The sequence below is a fragment of the Anastrepha obliqua genome, chromosome 1, assembly GCF_027943255.1.
Source record: "Anastrepha obliqua isolate idAnaObli1 chromosome 1, idAnaObli1_1.0, whole genome shotgun sequence".
Taxonomy (NCBI): domain Eukaryota; kingdom Metazoa; phylum Arthropoda; class Insecta; order Diptera; family Tephritidae; genus Anastrepha; species Anastrepha obliqua.
The window spans coordinates 65,549,291-65,565,022 of NC_072892.1; the positions used below are offsets into that span (position 1 = coordinate 65,549,291).

Sequence of the window (15,732 nt, forward strand, 5' to 3'; positions counted from 1 at the left end):
TATTTGAAAGAAAAAGTGTACGTCGATAAGTCAGCAACAATTCAAGAGCTAAAAGATGAGATAATTCGGCGCATAATATATACAATCATATATTTTATTTAAACAATTCAGCATATCAAAGATACATATTTAAATAGTATTTTGTGAAATTTTTATTTAAAAATTCCGAAAACTCAGCCGTTGGTACCTCATCTCGCTTAACGTCTCACAAAAAAATGCTCTTGCCGTGGACAGCGTAACTCATTATTGGTTCATTTAAAATCAAAAAACCAAAAATATTTCGTTAGTACATGGATAAATCTCGTTACTGGACGAAGGAAAAAAAAACTTAAATTTGAATTTTTGACAGACTTTGAACAAAAAAACTCATTTTTTGGTCAAATTTTCGTAATGTGTTGGCTCGAAAAAATTAGTTGTAATAAAAATAAAAAAAAATCCTTCGTTCAATAACTTGATAATATTATTCCAAAGATGTGTGCAAAATTTGAACAAAATCGCTTCATTACTTTTCGAGAAATCGTGTCCACCGACTTAAAAAATCGAGTTTTGAGATAAACGCGTATACCTGCGAAACGCTGCACTGACATGGCCTGATGGGCGGAACTTCTGAAGGGTCTATCTCGTAGAATTTTACTCGGATCAATTTGAAATTTTAGGAGAATATTTTAAACATATTATACTATTTAATAAGACAAAAAAAAATCGATTTTTTGAAATTTTCAAACCCACCTAACCCCTTAAGCACCCTTTAGATAAGGAACTATTTGCATTTGGTGGTCTTTGGAGGTGTGCCGCCGAGGCCACAGCGGCCATTTGGCTGGTATTTTGTTCCACACGTAATTGAGTCATACATACAGAAATGACAATAATTTTTTTTTATTATATTTTATTCAAAATCAACACCGACCCTTGAAACTTAACCACCCTTTACTTTGTAACGACTTTAAATTTAGTAATGCACACCTTGCACTATATGAAGCATAAGTGAATTTTAAAGATCTGAGTGCTAAAAGAAGAAATTTCTTTTCAATGTGTTTAAGTCTATTGATGCGGTACTGATGATATGGCCTCCAAAAAAAGACTGAAAACTCCAACTTAAATCGTACGAGCGAAGTAAATACTAACTTTAAAGTGTATGGGTCCGTGAAATCGCAAGCAAAACGCCGAATCAAGGTAATTGGAGAATGCGTTTTAACGATGACAAGATTCAAATGACTTCGAAATTAAGAAGTGGATTCAAAGATTACCCCCAAATCAGTAATTTCATTAAGTTGTTGAGATTATGGTGTTGAGATTAAATTGCTTAGACTTATAAAATGGCACATGAAAACGTTTCTTAATATTTATTTGAAGAGATTCCTACCACAGTCACGACGTTGTTGAGGTCTGATTGTGAATTGTTTAAGTCAGGCAGATTTAATAGAGTTTAAAAAATTTATATTTCGTATGCATATAAAAGAAACTCAGACAAACTTAAAAAAATACAAAGAACAAAGGGCCCAGAATGTTGTCTTGAGGGTTACCGGAAGAAGCAATAAAAGAATAAAAAGACTCACATTCACGATTGAAATGGTACGACTTTAGCCATTTAAGGAAAATAGAGTGAAAACAAAAACTTATAAGTTTGGAGGTTAAAGTTGAGTGACGGACTTTATCGAAAAAGGAAAAGTCTTAATTTATATTGTAATTTTTTTTTATAATATACACAAAGAGCTTTGGAACCGTTGCGATGTAAAATCAGTCGCTGAATCTGTGTTATGTCGTTTTCGAGGTATCGCTAAATAACATAACTGTTTTAGATTAAAGAAAACTAGATAGATTCCCAAAATCTCTGGATTGATCAAAAAAAAGTGTTATGTCAAATTAAAGTTTACGAAATTTGTAATTTTCACTTCGGCTTCGTTTTTCACTTAAAAACTAGTTCTTGCTGAAACCATGACTGTTTGCCGAAGAAAGGATGATCTCTCCTTATTGGCAGAAAAAACTCGTTCAGCTTGACTCGATAAGAGACATCGTCCACTGAAATTGCCCTCGACGATTTCCAAAAAAATATTGCCCAATTATTCCACTGCTTGTCAAAGCAAACCAAACCGTCACTTTGGGACTGTGAAGTGGCTGTTGATGTTTTAATAGTGGGTTTTGTCCTTTAGATGGCCAATAACGGCAATTTCGTTTATTTAGACTTTCATTTAAACCTGCATGTAAATCTACCGTACGAAATCGCTCCAATATTGTCTCGCAGAGATAAACGTTAGACTTAAGCGCTTGCAGGGCTTGACTTTTGAAGGGGTGAAGTCTAAGATCCTTCTGCAAACTTTCATGCACAACAATTTCTGGCGGCCCCAAAGCAGACGCTCTCTTGCACACCTAATACCTCTATTACAACCACTTGTATACACAATTTGAATTCTCAATTTGCTTGACTAATAGCTGACAAATAACCATGCTCCTTCTCCGTTGTGGTAAATTCAACCAAGAAGAAACCAGAGAAACCTACAATTTAAATACCGCACAAGCCAAGTAAACACAAAATCAGGAAAATTACAAAAGTGGCAAAACCAAATTAAAAGAAACAAACAATGGCAAACAAATGCAATATTAGAACAATGCTAAAGTAGCAGCAAAGCATACTCGGAAAACTATTTGTAAATAATTTTATCTCCACTGAGCGTCAAATTGGCATTGGCCTATCTCCCACCGCTGCGTAGCACTGCATCATCTTCCAAACGAGGGAGGCGGCAGCGAATTGGCGCCAAGAAGCCGCATTTACATACACACATGCATACATAAAACAGCAGCATGCCTAAGTATTTTCTAAAAATAGCTAAAACAAAAGAGCTTAAACCAGCTGCATGTTTCATGGCAGCAGCTACGAATTTGCGAAGCAAAACAAGGAAAATGCAAAAACTGCATAGCCTTCATAAATGAATACAAAAATATATCGGAGAAACACTCAAATCTCACTCACAAAAAGTGGCTCTCAAACGTAGCCAATCAAGCCACATGTATTAGCAAATAACCCTGCAGAAATATCTGAATCAACGCGCTTGCAGTTAATATGGAACTACTACTGGTTCGCATTGCTTTTATTTTATTTATGAAACTTCCGAATTTTGCGCGCCGATATAACAAAAAGTGTCAATTATATGAGATAGATAATGGGTTGGTCTATAAGCTGAATGACTATAACTCCAAATAGCGCAAGGGGCACGCAATTTCAATGCCCTAATTTACAAGGTAGCGCAAAATTAATCATCATGCTTTTAAATAACTTTTTTACTAATAAAACAAAATTGTTTTGAGTCATGAAAATCTCTATGTTGACCTCTGCGCGCTCCAATGCTTGTCTATTTGTATACTACAGCTGTCCAATTCATGAGTGTCTAATATGATCGACGTACGATGCCAATTGCAAAAATTATAAATCTTCCGATAGGTTGATTAATTTTGCGCCACCTTGTATAATGTAATGTAAATACAAAAACAATAACAATAGTTTCATGGAAACGGCGTTGCCCAATTTTTCGTTTTGAAACAACTTCCAACAACGAATTCTAAAAAAAAATGTATTTTCTAGCCAAAAGCTATAAATTCCAAAAGAAGGAGATGTTAATTTTAATTAACCCCTTGTTAGGCACACGGATCTGGCCAACTGGCTTTTTAATTTTTAAAATTAAATAAATAAACGACAAGCGAACTGACGTATCGAATAACGGGGCTGCAATGCAATATCAGAGTTTCTGTAAGATAGTTATGTTTAAAAGTTAAGAATTTTTATTATTGTATAATTACAAAAAAAATTATAAATATAAAACATTGTGTGAAAAACCTCGCCTATTCATTGAATTCAAACCGTAGAACAAGAAAAACAGAAATTTCAGTCAACTAGCAATTCTCAAATTTGTGAAACTATCAAAATAAAGTTTACCGAAAGAGTTGACCTTAATCTCCCAGCATGCCTAGCAGATGCATAGGATATTCTCGTCCGTTCTCCCCGCTTCAATTCAAATGTGGCTTCATTACAATTCCAATGATACGCAAAGTGTCATGGGGAAATACAGTTGATATTCATTCCTCTCTAATTTAATGATAAGCATTGTTAAAATGAGGACCAAATCGGGCAGATGAGATCTAGTACGTTTCGTTTCGCTTTTTCAATACTGTAAACTAGATCGCGTTGCTGTTGATTTTTGACAATTTTTTCTATTGACGGTGTTGGGTGTTTTCTTCCATATAAAAAAAATGTGTTAAATGTAGAAAATGCACAAGACTGCTATCGAAAAAAATTCTCAAAAACTAGAGTGACTTTTTACCTACTTGAAGGTTACATTATAACAAAATTCAGTGATCTACAAAACTGCATCCTCAAAATTTTTCTAAAAACTCTTAGTAAAAAGTTCGAGATTTTGATGAGTATTTACCAAATTTTAAAAAAAGCTCGAACATTTTGCTTTATTTGAGTCTTATTGTACTATGAACTATATTTTTTGTGCGTGTTGAGGTTATTGCTCCACAAATGGAGAGACCTACTGGTTTATGCCACCTCCGAACTGCAAATGGTCTTTTTATGGGAGCTTTTTCATGGCCGAAAAACACTCGGAGGTCTGGCATTACCTGCTTAGAGACGGCTACCCACGCGATTTCGGCCGAGTCTTTCTCATGCTAACCGGTGCCAGTTGGAAACACGCAGAGGATAACTTCCTCTTATTCTGTTATAACCAGCTGGTACCGCATCGAAACCGCTGGATGTTTATTCGCTGCGCTATGTTTATGTCGTCATAAAGCTCATACAGCTAATTATTCCATCGCCTATGATACTCGTCGCCGCCAACGGGTCGACTGCTATTGGAAAAAAACCTCTTCTATCATTTTGTGTTTCATGTCTGGAGTTGCGAACACGATCTCTACCGAATGGTAGTCCCGCATAAAATCATTCGGCTACAACTGCCGCCTTGATTAAGATTGACTAATTTTGACGATGTTATTTAAATTAAGTATTTATTGCGTGCGAATAAACCATCGGCTAATCGAATATTGCTTTGCTGGATTGCATGTGACTGATAGTAATCGATAATTTGAAAATAAAAGTGGTAAATCACTTGAAACATCAGCTGCATCTGAAAAGCTAGAAATCATTTTGAATATTTTCGTTAATTTTGGTCACTGATATGTTTGATATGTGTGCACAGTTTTGCTGCATAGTGCATTCGTGCATATTTTTTCTTTTCATATTAGCGTATAAATAATTTAGCGTATTATAAATTTCAGCGACCGATACTTTATTAATAATAATAATAATTCTGCACTAGTTCTGAACTAAAAGCTTGTTTCACTAGCTCAAGTTTTTCCTGCAGGGAATGAGCTTTTCGCCAAGCTTTCACTCAAAAAAAGCCACTTGCTGTGATGCTAACTCGAAACGAGTCATTTTAAGCTTTTCTCACGTTCTACCACAACTTGACACCCATGTGCCTGTGTGCCTGCTTGTATGCTCAGAGTAAAGCTTAGCGCCAACTTATGGTACTTCCTATAGAATTCTTTCAGTTTTCTTCAGTTTGAATTCGGCCGATGAATTGTGTGTTTTGTCTTTTGTTCGCTCGCTCGCTCGGTTGTTAAAACTTTGATCCTTTGTTCGTTCATTGTTTGCGCCATGTCAAGTTAAAATCCAAGCTAAATACAACCGCACACACGAGTATATACGTCAATATATAATTTTTATATAATATAAAGCCAAAATCGTGTTTGCTATTGGCGTTTGTTTAGTGGCCTATTCACTTTTCGTGGTGCATTGTGCGTCTTTTTGAACGGGCAGGTAACCAGCAGAAGAAACGAAATCAAGAACAAACAAAATTCTAGTAGCCGGTTTTGTTTTTAATTTTTGTTCTGTGCGTTTTGTTTTTAATGGTTTTGTGCGCTGCTTTTAGAATTTTAATGAAGACGAAAATGCTTTTGTTTGGAAAACAAAAACAATAAAATCATTACTCATCTGCATGTGCCATTATAATAATAAACATAAAAAAGTGTTTTATTAAAGGTAGAAAAAAGTGTTGAAAGAGTCCAACGAAATGTGAAATTACTTTTGGCAGAAATCGCGTTGAAGAAACTCGTAGGCGGCAAAGTTTGGCAATTCGAAAGGCGATTAAAGTTAAATGGTTGAAATGGCAAATCTTTTTTGATAATTTTATGAGATTCGGAAAAATGTGAAAGTATTTTAAAAATTTCACTTTTTTCATCTGGATTCATTCGTCCAAAGTAGCACAAGTTAAGTAGAGTAAAAATATTAAAAAATATACAAATTTTCCATCACATTTGGACGTCAGGTGGTTCTATAATTTGAGCCTTAAGATTGAAAGGCATCTCCGATCTAAAAATTGGAGATATGAAAGGACATCTAAAGATCTTTGAAGACAGTCGACATACTCCTATTCTCTATAGGGTGAATACATTATCTCCCAAACCCATTCCCTTCAGGCACTTCTAAGTTCTCATTAATAAACGTACGGCCTGGAAAAATAATTCTATCACCTTCAAGCCCGGATCCCAGATATGATACACTGATGAATGGAAATTAGAAGATGGTAGAAGACTGGCAAAAATCAACGGGCCTAAATTCAAAAAATCGATTCCAAAAATCTTCCTGACAGAAAGGTACATGCCATTGAGAAATGTGTGAGGGAATGCCTCCGCAGAAAAATAAAAGAAACGCACATTTACATACTTTCAGATAGTCAGGCGGCTTTGAGAGCCCTTCTATCAACCACAATCACCTCAAAAATGGTGCATGACTGGCCGAACCTTCTTAACATGCTAGGGAACTTTAACGATCATCGAAAATCAAATAAAGCACACCAGCATAGCCATTCAGAGTTGTCGCCGCCGAACTACATGAATTGTGTTATGAATTGCTGCCGCTTTTTCTTGTTCCCCAACATAAAGAAATGGCTCGGGGGACAACAATTTCATTCCAACGAGGAAGTCATCGCCGAAACACAGGCGTATTTTGGAGAGTCCGACAAATCATATTTCTTGGAGGGGTTAAAAAATTGGCCGGAGCATTGGGAGAGGTGTATCTTTCTAAAAGGGGACTATGTTGAAAAATAAAAAATGTTCAAGCAATGGTGTCTTCATTTCTAACACGGGTACTTATTGAACCCCCCTTGTATAAAGTGCTGATGAATTTCTCACGCTCAATTGGCCTCATTCCCTGCTGTCCGGACTCTTCATGACTCACTGAATTATTTATGTAAAAATTTAAAAAAATTTATTCAAAAACACTCCTTCAAATATTAAAACTCAGTGATTGACAGGAAAAGGAAATTCCTGCCCACAATGGCGCCAACGTCACTGCTAATAAAATATGTGGAACCTGTATTGGAATACTTCATTTATTTATAGCCCAGAAATAACGCAACTTTGAAATCAATTGGAAAAATCTATAAAAAAACGAAACAAGTGCTACTTTGGGTTGAGTGAAAAAAAGTTATTTCTGGTTTAACCAAAACCAGCCCTCTCTCTCGCTCCCCATTCAATCACAAATATAAAATATTTAAAATTACTGACATGATTTTTTTAAATTGATTTCGATTCATTGTACATTTTTCGCCCGTATATTCACACATACATACACACGAATTTGACTTTTCGAATAAATCACGAAAATATTTATTTATTCAATATACATATGTATTTTGCGCATGCAAGCAAACAAATATATTACCATAGAAAAAGTGTACTTCTCTCAAGAATTCAAGTGAAAATTCAATTAATCTTCAAGCGTTTTCGTATGAAATTTCAAGGAGAAATAGAAAAATGCGCAACAAAGTATTAACATTTGTCCATAAAGCGTCTGTTTAATTTCATTATGGCCCAATTAAACGCCAATCACACGCACACAAACAAGCAGCTTACCTCAAGTACACACACATACACTTGTATTAGGGGCATGCAAAGTAAACAAACGTGAGAGTATACCCAAGAAACATGTTGATGCATTAGTGTGAGTGTACGCGTGCGTGTGTCCATGTTTGTGTGTTTAAGCAAAGAGCAACAACAACCACTTGTTGGTCAAATGCTGCCGCAACAATGCTTACCTCCGACACTCGCTTGCCTGCTCGGATAGATGGCCGGTGGGTGAGCGGTGTTTGGGTGGATGCAGCAGTGGTGGTTGTAAGTCAGTGTGGGCGTAGAGACAACTTCATTCACGTGTGTCTCAATTTCGGTCTCATTGCTCGTATATATTTTAACTGCGTTTTCTTTTGCCATTTGACTGCCGCTTCCGCCTTCTAGGGACCATCGACACACCAATTTAAGTGTTGCAATTAATTGACTTTAGTTGCGTGCCATTTGTTCATGCCAAATACCCAAGCAACGCGCGCGCCCACAACAATAAAGAAGATATATTCGATATAATTTGTTATATGTTTTTTGTGTTTAAATCTCTTATAACATAAACACTCATTTGCAAACTAATACACACACATAGCCACATAGGCCGCATTACCGTTAATCACAATAATTTCTAGCATATAAAAGAATCACAACGAAGCAACGGCAACGCAGCGAAAATGAGGTGAGCAGACAAATTGGGTAAATTTCAACAACAACAACCGCAATAAAAACGAAACCAACGGTCAATGCAAAACAAAAACAAAGAAAATACTTGGCCACGACGTGCAGTGACCCGAGTAAAACGAAATAAAATTCTATGTGCGCCAGAATTTTCCAACAAATACCTACTCGCCACCGCCAGCCATTTCCTGCTTTTTAGTAGAAACAAAATTTAACATTTCGAACTCTTTTAGCTAAAACGAAAAAAAAATCTAAAAATCGACAACGCACCAAAAATTGAAGTACGCGCACTTTTGGCAACGACTGTGACTGCGATCGTTGGCGATGCGTTGTCGTCGCCACGCGAAAATTTCGTTAATGTCTTGTTGCCGCGGCTGCTCTGACGATGTGTATGTTCTTTGTTTGACGCCTGTGTCACGCCCACTTTTCTGGCACTTTGGCGAATATTGTTTTAGTTGTTGTTGTTGTTTATCACTAACACAATTGGCAATTGCACTAACACGTTGCGCAGATTTTCTGTTATAAGTTTTTGTTAATGGTTAAGCATTTACTCACAATTACTCTGGTATTTAAGGATCGGGTATTTGGGGTCTGGATAAGTAGATATACCTTAAAAAACAAAACTGTAAAAATTATTCAAACGCAATCTTTTATTTATTTTTATTATATTTATATATATTTTATTATTTATTATTATTTATTTTTATTTTTATTTATATATTTTTTTCTAAAAAATTTGGGCTGATGAAAATATTTTTATACATTTTTTTCCATTCTAATACGCTTTATATAATTCTTATTTTGATTAAAATTTAAAAACAATTTTTTTTTCATTTCTTTAAAACAATGGACAAAATATAGTCAATAGCCAAAAGGTAAACTTGAATAGCATTTGTAATATACAGTAGCGAGCATAACTGCGTGCATGACGATTTTTTGTTTTTTGTAATATTTAGAATAACAGACAGAATTTTTTTTAATTTTATTTTTTTTTTATATATTTATTTAATACTAACAATTTTTTCTTTAGTTATTTTTCATTATTTAACCAAAACCAACCAAATAAATTACAACTTTACACACATTGAGAAAAATGCTAAAAAATTTCATCTAAATTTCGAACTTTTTAAACTTAATTTTTATAAAAATTACGAGTAAGCAGTTTTACGACGTATCTAATTTCAGTATACAGTAGATTCTGTTTTTATGCGGTATATACGTTCCGCAAGAAACAGCATAAAAAAACAGCATAAAAAAGCTACCAGTTCTATAGTAAAACTATAGATACGTTTTAAAAGTGCTAAGAACCGCATAAATCTGAAATAATGTAATAAAATCGCATAAAAAAGGGTACTAGTCCCATATTATAACTATAGATACGTTCCATAGACCGCATGAATCTGAAATAATTAAATAAAATCGCATAGACAAAAAATTGTATTTTTGAAAATTATATCTTTATTTAAGAAACGTCAGAAACGAAAAATAAATTTACATCGTCAGAAATAGAATCAGACAATACCCGCAAGTTGCGCATTCGGATTTGGCGTAAAATCACTTCCGTCACTTGAGGAAATGTACACGTCTGATCTGGATGGTGATGCAGGCGGTTCCATACTTGTAGGGTTAGCATTTTTGTTATAATCTGTGATGAGTTTTTGCTTAGCTGGTTTAGAATCTTGTTTATATGTACAATTCGCGATAAGTCGACATGCATTTTTTAATTTAAAAAAAACCGCAATATTTCAAAACCGCATAAAAGAAAACCGCATAAAAACAGAATCTACTGTACTAAAGTTTTAAGTAGTTAAAGAATTCAAAAAAATTTTTTTGGAACGGCTTATTCGTTTTTTTTTTTATTTCACAAGAGGAATTTATAAAAATTGGAGTTAATTATTTTTAATTTATTTTTTGTAAACAGTCTTGCAAATTTTCTCGCACAAGAAATTCATATTCATATGAAATATAGTACAAAAAGCCATCAGAAAAAAATTATTAATATTGCAAACGATTCTTTCTAGACGTAAAACTTAAACTTGATGTACTAGAACTCCATGGACCACTTTACTGCGTACATGGAAATTTTTTAAAAATTCAGAGTAAAAAGTAAAAAAAAAAGTTAAAATTTTTTGCATTTTTCTAAATTCTGTAAAAAACGAGCAACATTTTAAAGGAAACCAATAAAAATGTCTAACACGAAAAACATTTTAAATATTAACACATTCACGGACAGTAGGAACAAGTAAATTTCGCAAATTGACACTAAATGTGTTTGTAATTTTTAGAATATATGGTAATTAGTAATGGTTTTACGGGTTAGGCTAAGCATCTTTATGCACTGTGACCACATTGATCTATTGTGCGCCTCTAAGTGCTTAATTTTAGTTGTTTAGTATTCCGAGGAATCGAACCAGCCCCTTAGAAGGGAGCAACTGTAGGTCTTCCTCCTCTAGTACGTACACGCCCAGGATTCTGTGTCTCCTGTGGCCTAATGCCTCACAGTTGGTGATTAAGTGTTCCATAGACTCTTCTTCATCACAGCAGAACCTGCATAATTTTGTACTAGATTATCCTACTGTGTTAAAGTGTCTATTATAGACAAAGTGACCTGTAAGTGCTCCACAGAGTCATCTGAGACCCTTTTAATCTAGGGTTAGAACAGATTTCGCTCTGTTGGCATTGGTTCGAAAACTTTTGGGAGTGATTAAGGCCGCTCGTGTCGTTCCAGTGCTCCCTGCTTTTAATTTGGATCAAATTTTTGGTTTCCTGTTTTATATTATTTTTGTTAAAGCCGAAAAATGGGGTTGACCCAATTAATAGCCCTTCCTCCCCTTTTTTGGCATAAAAGTCTGCCTTCTCGTTTCCTTCGTGTCCTTCATGTGCTGATACCCAAATCAGTGAGACCTGATTATGAGAGACCACTTCGTTGAGTGCATTGTTACGCTCTATTAGGACTTTGGACCCTTTTTCGATTTGAAGTATATTTTTACTCTTTCTGCTTAAATAAACCTAATTTTGATTATTTTAGCACCTTTAATAAGGTTCGGCTATAGCCGCCATGGCGCCATCGGACTCTAGTGACCAAGTAATTTGACGATGGCGGCTATAATAGCAAAAATCTAAAAACGTAAACGACAGGTTTAATGACTCAAATAAGCAATTTTTTATGAGCAACGAAGTATTTTTGGGAGTTTTACACAAAATTTTAGTTCATAATCAAACAAAAATAAATAGATGACAAAAAACTTTATTATAATTTTATAAGTATTAAACTTACACTAATTACATTTCCTTAAGCGAAATATATCTTTGTTACCTCAATTTGAATTATTATTATTATTTTAGTTTGCTTAAGCGCCGATTATGTGGCGCATAGTGCCAAAGTTAATGATTTCCACTTATTTCTATCATTTTCGTTTTGCCTCAATTGAGTCCAGATAAAATCGTTGCGGGTTATTTCGTCATGGAGGCTGCATGATCAAAATCTCCTTGGTCTACCCCTGCGTCTACACCCTTGTGAGTTCCACTCCATAGCCGTCGTTGGTATTTCTTGGGCTGGTTTTCTGAGTGTGTGTCCAATCCATGCCCACTTCCTCCTGCGGATTTCGACGTCAGTTATTGCATTGCCCCAATTTCGTCGCTATCTAGAGGATTCTTGTCCACAGTCCATCATACATAAATTGTAATTTGCTGAAACTTTAATAAATTGCAACAAGAAAACTTTCCCTCATTTTGGCTCCCCAATACAGAACCCAATTAATCAAAAATATTGAAAAATATTCGAGTATAAGTAGATATACTCGCATAAAAGGACTCTTCTTTTTCTTAAAAACAAAATTAAATAAATAAAAAAATACATAATAAATAAAAAACAAAATATAATAATAAAAAAAATAAAGCAAATAAAAAAATATGTTTCGCTTTTTTTATTTCATTTTGCAAGCATTCACTTTTTAAGGGCGTTGCTTAACTGAGCTCTTTTCGCGCTTTTTAAATACAGATACATACAACACCCATTAGGATATTTGTTTGGTGTGTAAATACGAGTAGAATTAAATTTTGCTTATCACCAATTTTTTGGTGTTCTAAAATATGAAAACAAGCACACGCACCACCTCGTTTGAAACTCTTCTTCGCATAAAAATTGTATAAATAGAAATACGAGGGTCACTACATACCAGGGTTGGGCATAGTGCACTAACTATTAAATGCAATAAGCGGTCTTAATGAATTGAAGATTTAGTAATAATGACTCTATTATTTTAACTACCACTAAAAAATTAGTGGCAGTGCAAAATGCCCAACCCTGCTATTCACATTGTGAGCCAAATAAGGGTAGGTGAAATGTTTGAAGTACCAGTCTGGCACTCCCCAAGTAGCACTGAAGCACCTAATGATGAAAGAAAGTAATTTTTAATTGAAAATGGTTTAATTGGTTTTTTCCAAAATATTCTCCTATCAAAACAGTTTTGCAAATTGAGACATGAAACGCCTAACAAACATCATTTTTCGACACATCAACACACACCTTCCACTGACGGCTACATTTTTTTCCACACAATTTGTTTTTGATATGAGGGAGCAAGAAGAAATCATTGAGTGCTAAACGAGAACTACATATACGATAGATGACCTAATAGATCGATTGATTTTGTCACTTAGGAGCTCCAATTTTCGTAATATCATTGCAAAATACTGCTCCCGCCAAGTAATGCATTACTATTATGGAATTTAGCACTGCAATCAACTTCCTCCTCCTAACTTCCTCAATAAATTTTAGTATCTTTCCTATTTTATTGAGTTTTATTTCCTCCTTTGGTTTCATTTTCCTTCTTGTAGAACCTGCGAGTTCCATTGAATTATATTCCCTAGCTAGTAAGATGATAATTCAATCTACAATGGCCTCCAGTACTCCTGTGATAATTCTAAAACTATTCTTATCGATTATTAATGCAGTAAACAGGGTAGATTGCCGTCTTTGTCTTTGTCCTCCTTCTACTTCTTGAATAAGAGAAGAGAAGTTATTCTATCCTAGGCTACAAACTGGACCTGGGTCTATTAATGGGGAGGTAGCTCTTTCTTGGCTAATTTATCTACTATTAAACCCAATTATTCTGACCTAAGATATTCAGGTTCTCAAGCCATTCCAGCACCAGTTTTGATGTAACCTGGACGAGTTGAGCGCTAGCTTCCGTACGTACTCGTGTATTAAGTCAATTCCAAAATCAAACGGTATATTTGAGCCGTCTTCTTTAAAATTAATGTGAGCCTTTTTCACAAAAATTAGTTAATGATAAAAATAAAATTTTCGCAAAATTTTCCCATATTAAAAATTTTCGTAGCTGATGAAGTTACAAATTTAATTAATTTGGAAATAGTGATAATCCACAAAGATATACTACTATTCAGTTCAAAATTGTACTACATAATTTCTTTAGCGCACTTTTACATGTGTGAAAACATTTCCGGAATTTCGGTTTTTCACCGTTTATTAAAGAATATAAAGTCATCAAAAGATGCCCAAGAAATTGCTTCTAGTTGTTTGAAGCAGTTAGGAAATGTAACCACGCAACAACGTGTAACAGCCTACAGGGGTGTGTGCACTGGACAAAATAGAAATTTGAAATTGGCTTAAAGTTGTTCAGTCCCCCAAGAGCAGCGTAGAAATTATCGAACGATACCGATTTTGGAACTACCGAGAGTACTACAAGAAAAAACGATTTATTGTATGTCTCTAAATTCGATAATATAAAAATTGTATTTTGGAACAAATGAAAAAAGCTAATTTTGTTTGTATAAAACCCTCAGCTGATGCGATTCTAAGAAGCCAAAAAAATACCAACGGAGAAGAAATAAATTGGTTGCAGGCGCTCGCCTCATTTGAAATGCTGTTTTTTTTGGTGTTTCTTTAAAAGCGGGTAAAACGGAAACGATTTTTTTTTGTATGTTTTCAGTATTTTATCTTTTGATCCATTGTTAAAAAATAAAAATTTTTTCTCGCCATACGAGTTTCGTTCAAAAAGTTGTCAGCCTTCAAAAAATGGACTTCATATGGACAATGGACACAGTTATAGCCGGTTCTACTGAACCGATTTTGATGAAATGGAATTTAAATGACGTAGAATTAGTGTCGTTATCGTATGAACTACGATCATTCGGAAAAAAAAGTTTGAGTATTTTTTTCGAACCCTTAAATTCCAAAAAAGGGTCAAAAACGGGTTTTCATCTTTGAACATCCGCCATTTTGTAAATTTTTTTTTTAAGATCGTAGTTTACACGATAACGACATTCGTACTGAACAAGAATCTTTTTGTCTTTTTTGTTTAAGATACCTGTGAGTCCCGAAAGTCATGTCGCCAGCGTCATACCTGTGTTTTGGAAGACCAGTTTTTGAAGGTAGCCAACTTTTTGAGCGAACCTCGTATGGTCAAAAAAAAATTTATATTTTAACAATGGATCAAAAAATAAAATGCTGGAAAAAAAATTAATTTCCGTTTTACAAGCTTTTAAAGAAACAACCAAAAAACCCAATTTCTAATGAGGCGAGGGCCTGAATATATGGATAAGGGTTTTAAAAGTAAACCATAAACAATGTTCTATAAAACTGAGAATTAGGATTGCTTGCTCTCACGGCGAAGGCCACAGAACTTTGGAAATATAGTACACTACATTTATATCATCTTTCCAGACCCGTCAGATTCGAAAAATTTACTTATATAATTAATTGAATATTTTCGAAAACTTGATCATAATAAAAAAATATATTTTATATTATTGCTAAGAGCGTAAATAATTTTAGTTGAATAGCAAATGTTGAAATAAAGTATTTTTATTTTGTTAATATTATTTTTTATTGCTGAAGTATTTAAAAAAATTCATAAAAAATTGATTTGTTTCATTTGAGTCGCGTAGGTGTTGTGTAAGATTTTTAACTTTTTGCTGTCTTCGTAAGTGGTGTAAGTGCTTTCCAAGTCATGAAAACAATTATCACATCATTAATTTAAATAAATTTAATGTTACAAAAATTCAAAACTAATTTATTGTTCTATATCAAAGGCAAAATCTTAAATATATCCATATAAAATAAAATACACTTGCACTACTGTCAGGTGGTTTTGGCTCGTTTCACTGAATCGCTGTACGCATTTTGAATATATAACTCGAAAA

The 15,732-nt window shown here is 34.2% G+C and overlaps 1 protein-coding gene across 5 annotated transcripts in view; it reads left to right on the plus strand.

Moving 5' to 3' along the window:
• The window catches only part of LOC129244811 (extended synaptotagmin-2-B), an 82,585-nt gene that overhangs the window by 31,573 nt on the left and 35,280 nt on the right, over positions 1 to 15,732 (plus strand). The window contains exon 1 of one of the 5 annotated variants that reach the window (XM_054882710.1): positions 5,570 to 5,809. The exons of 1 other annotated variant lie outside the window; for it this stretch is intronic. Coding sequence is in view for 3 of the 4 variants with exons in the window: in XM_054882678.1 (XP_054738653.1) it covers positions 8,890 to 8,954 (65 nt within the window). In the remaining variant the exon portion in view is untranslated. Of the gene's footprint in view, positions 1 to 5,569; positions 5,810 to 8,448; positions 8,567 to 8,616; positions 8,955 to 15,732 lie in introns of those variants that run through there. 3 more of the 5 variants (XM_054882701.1, XM_054882678.1, XM_054882684.1) reach the window with 3 other exon arrangements.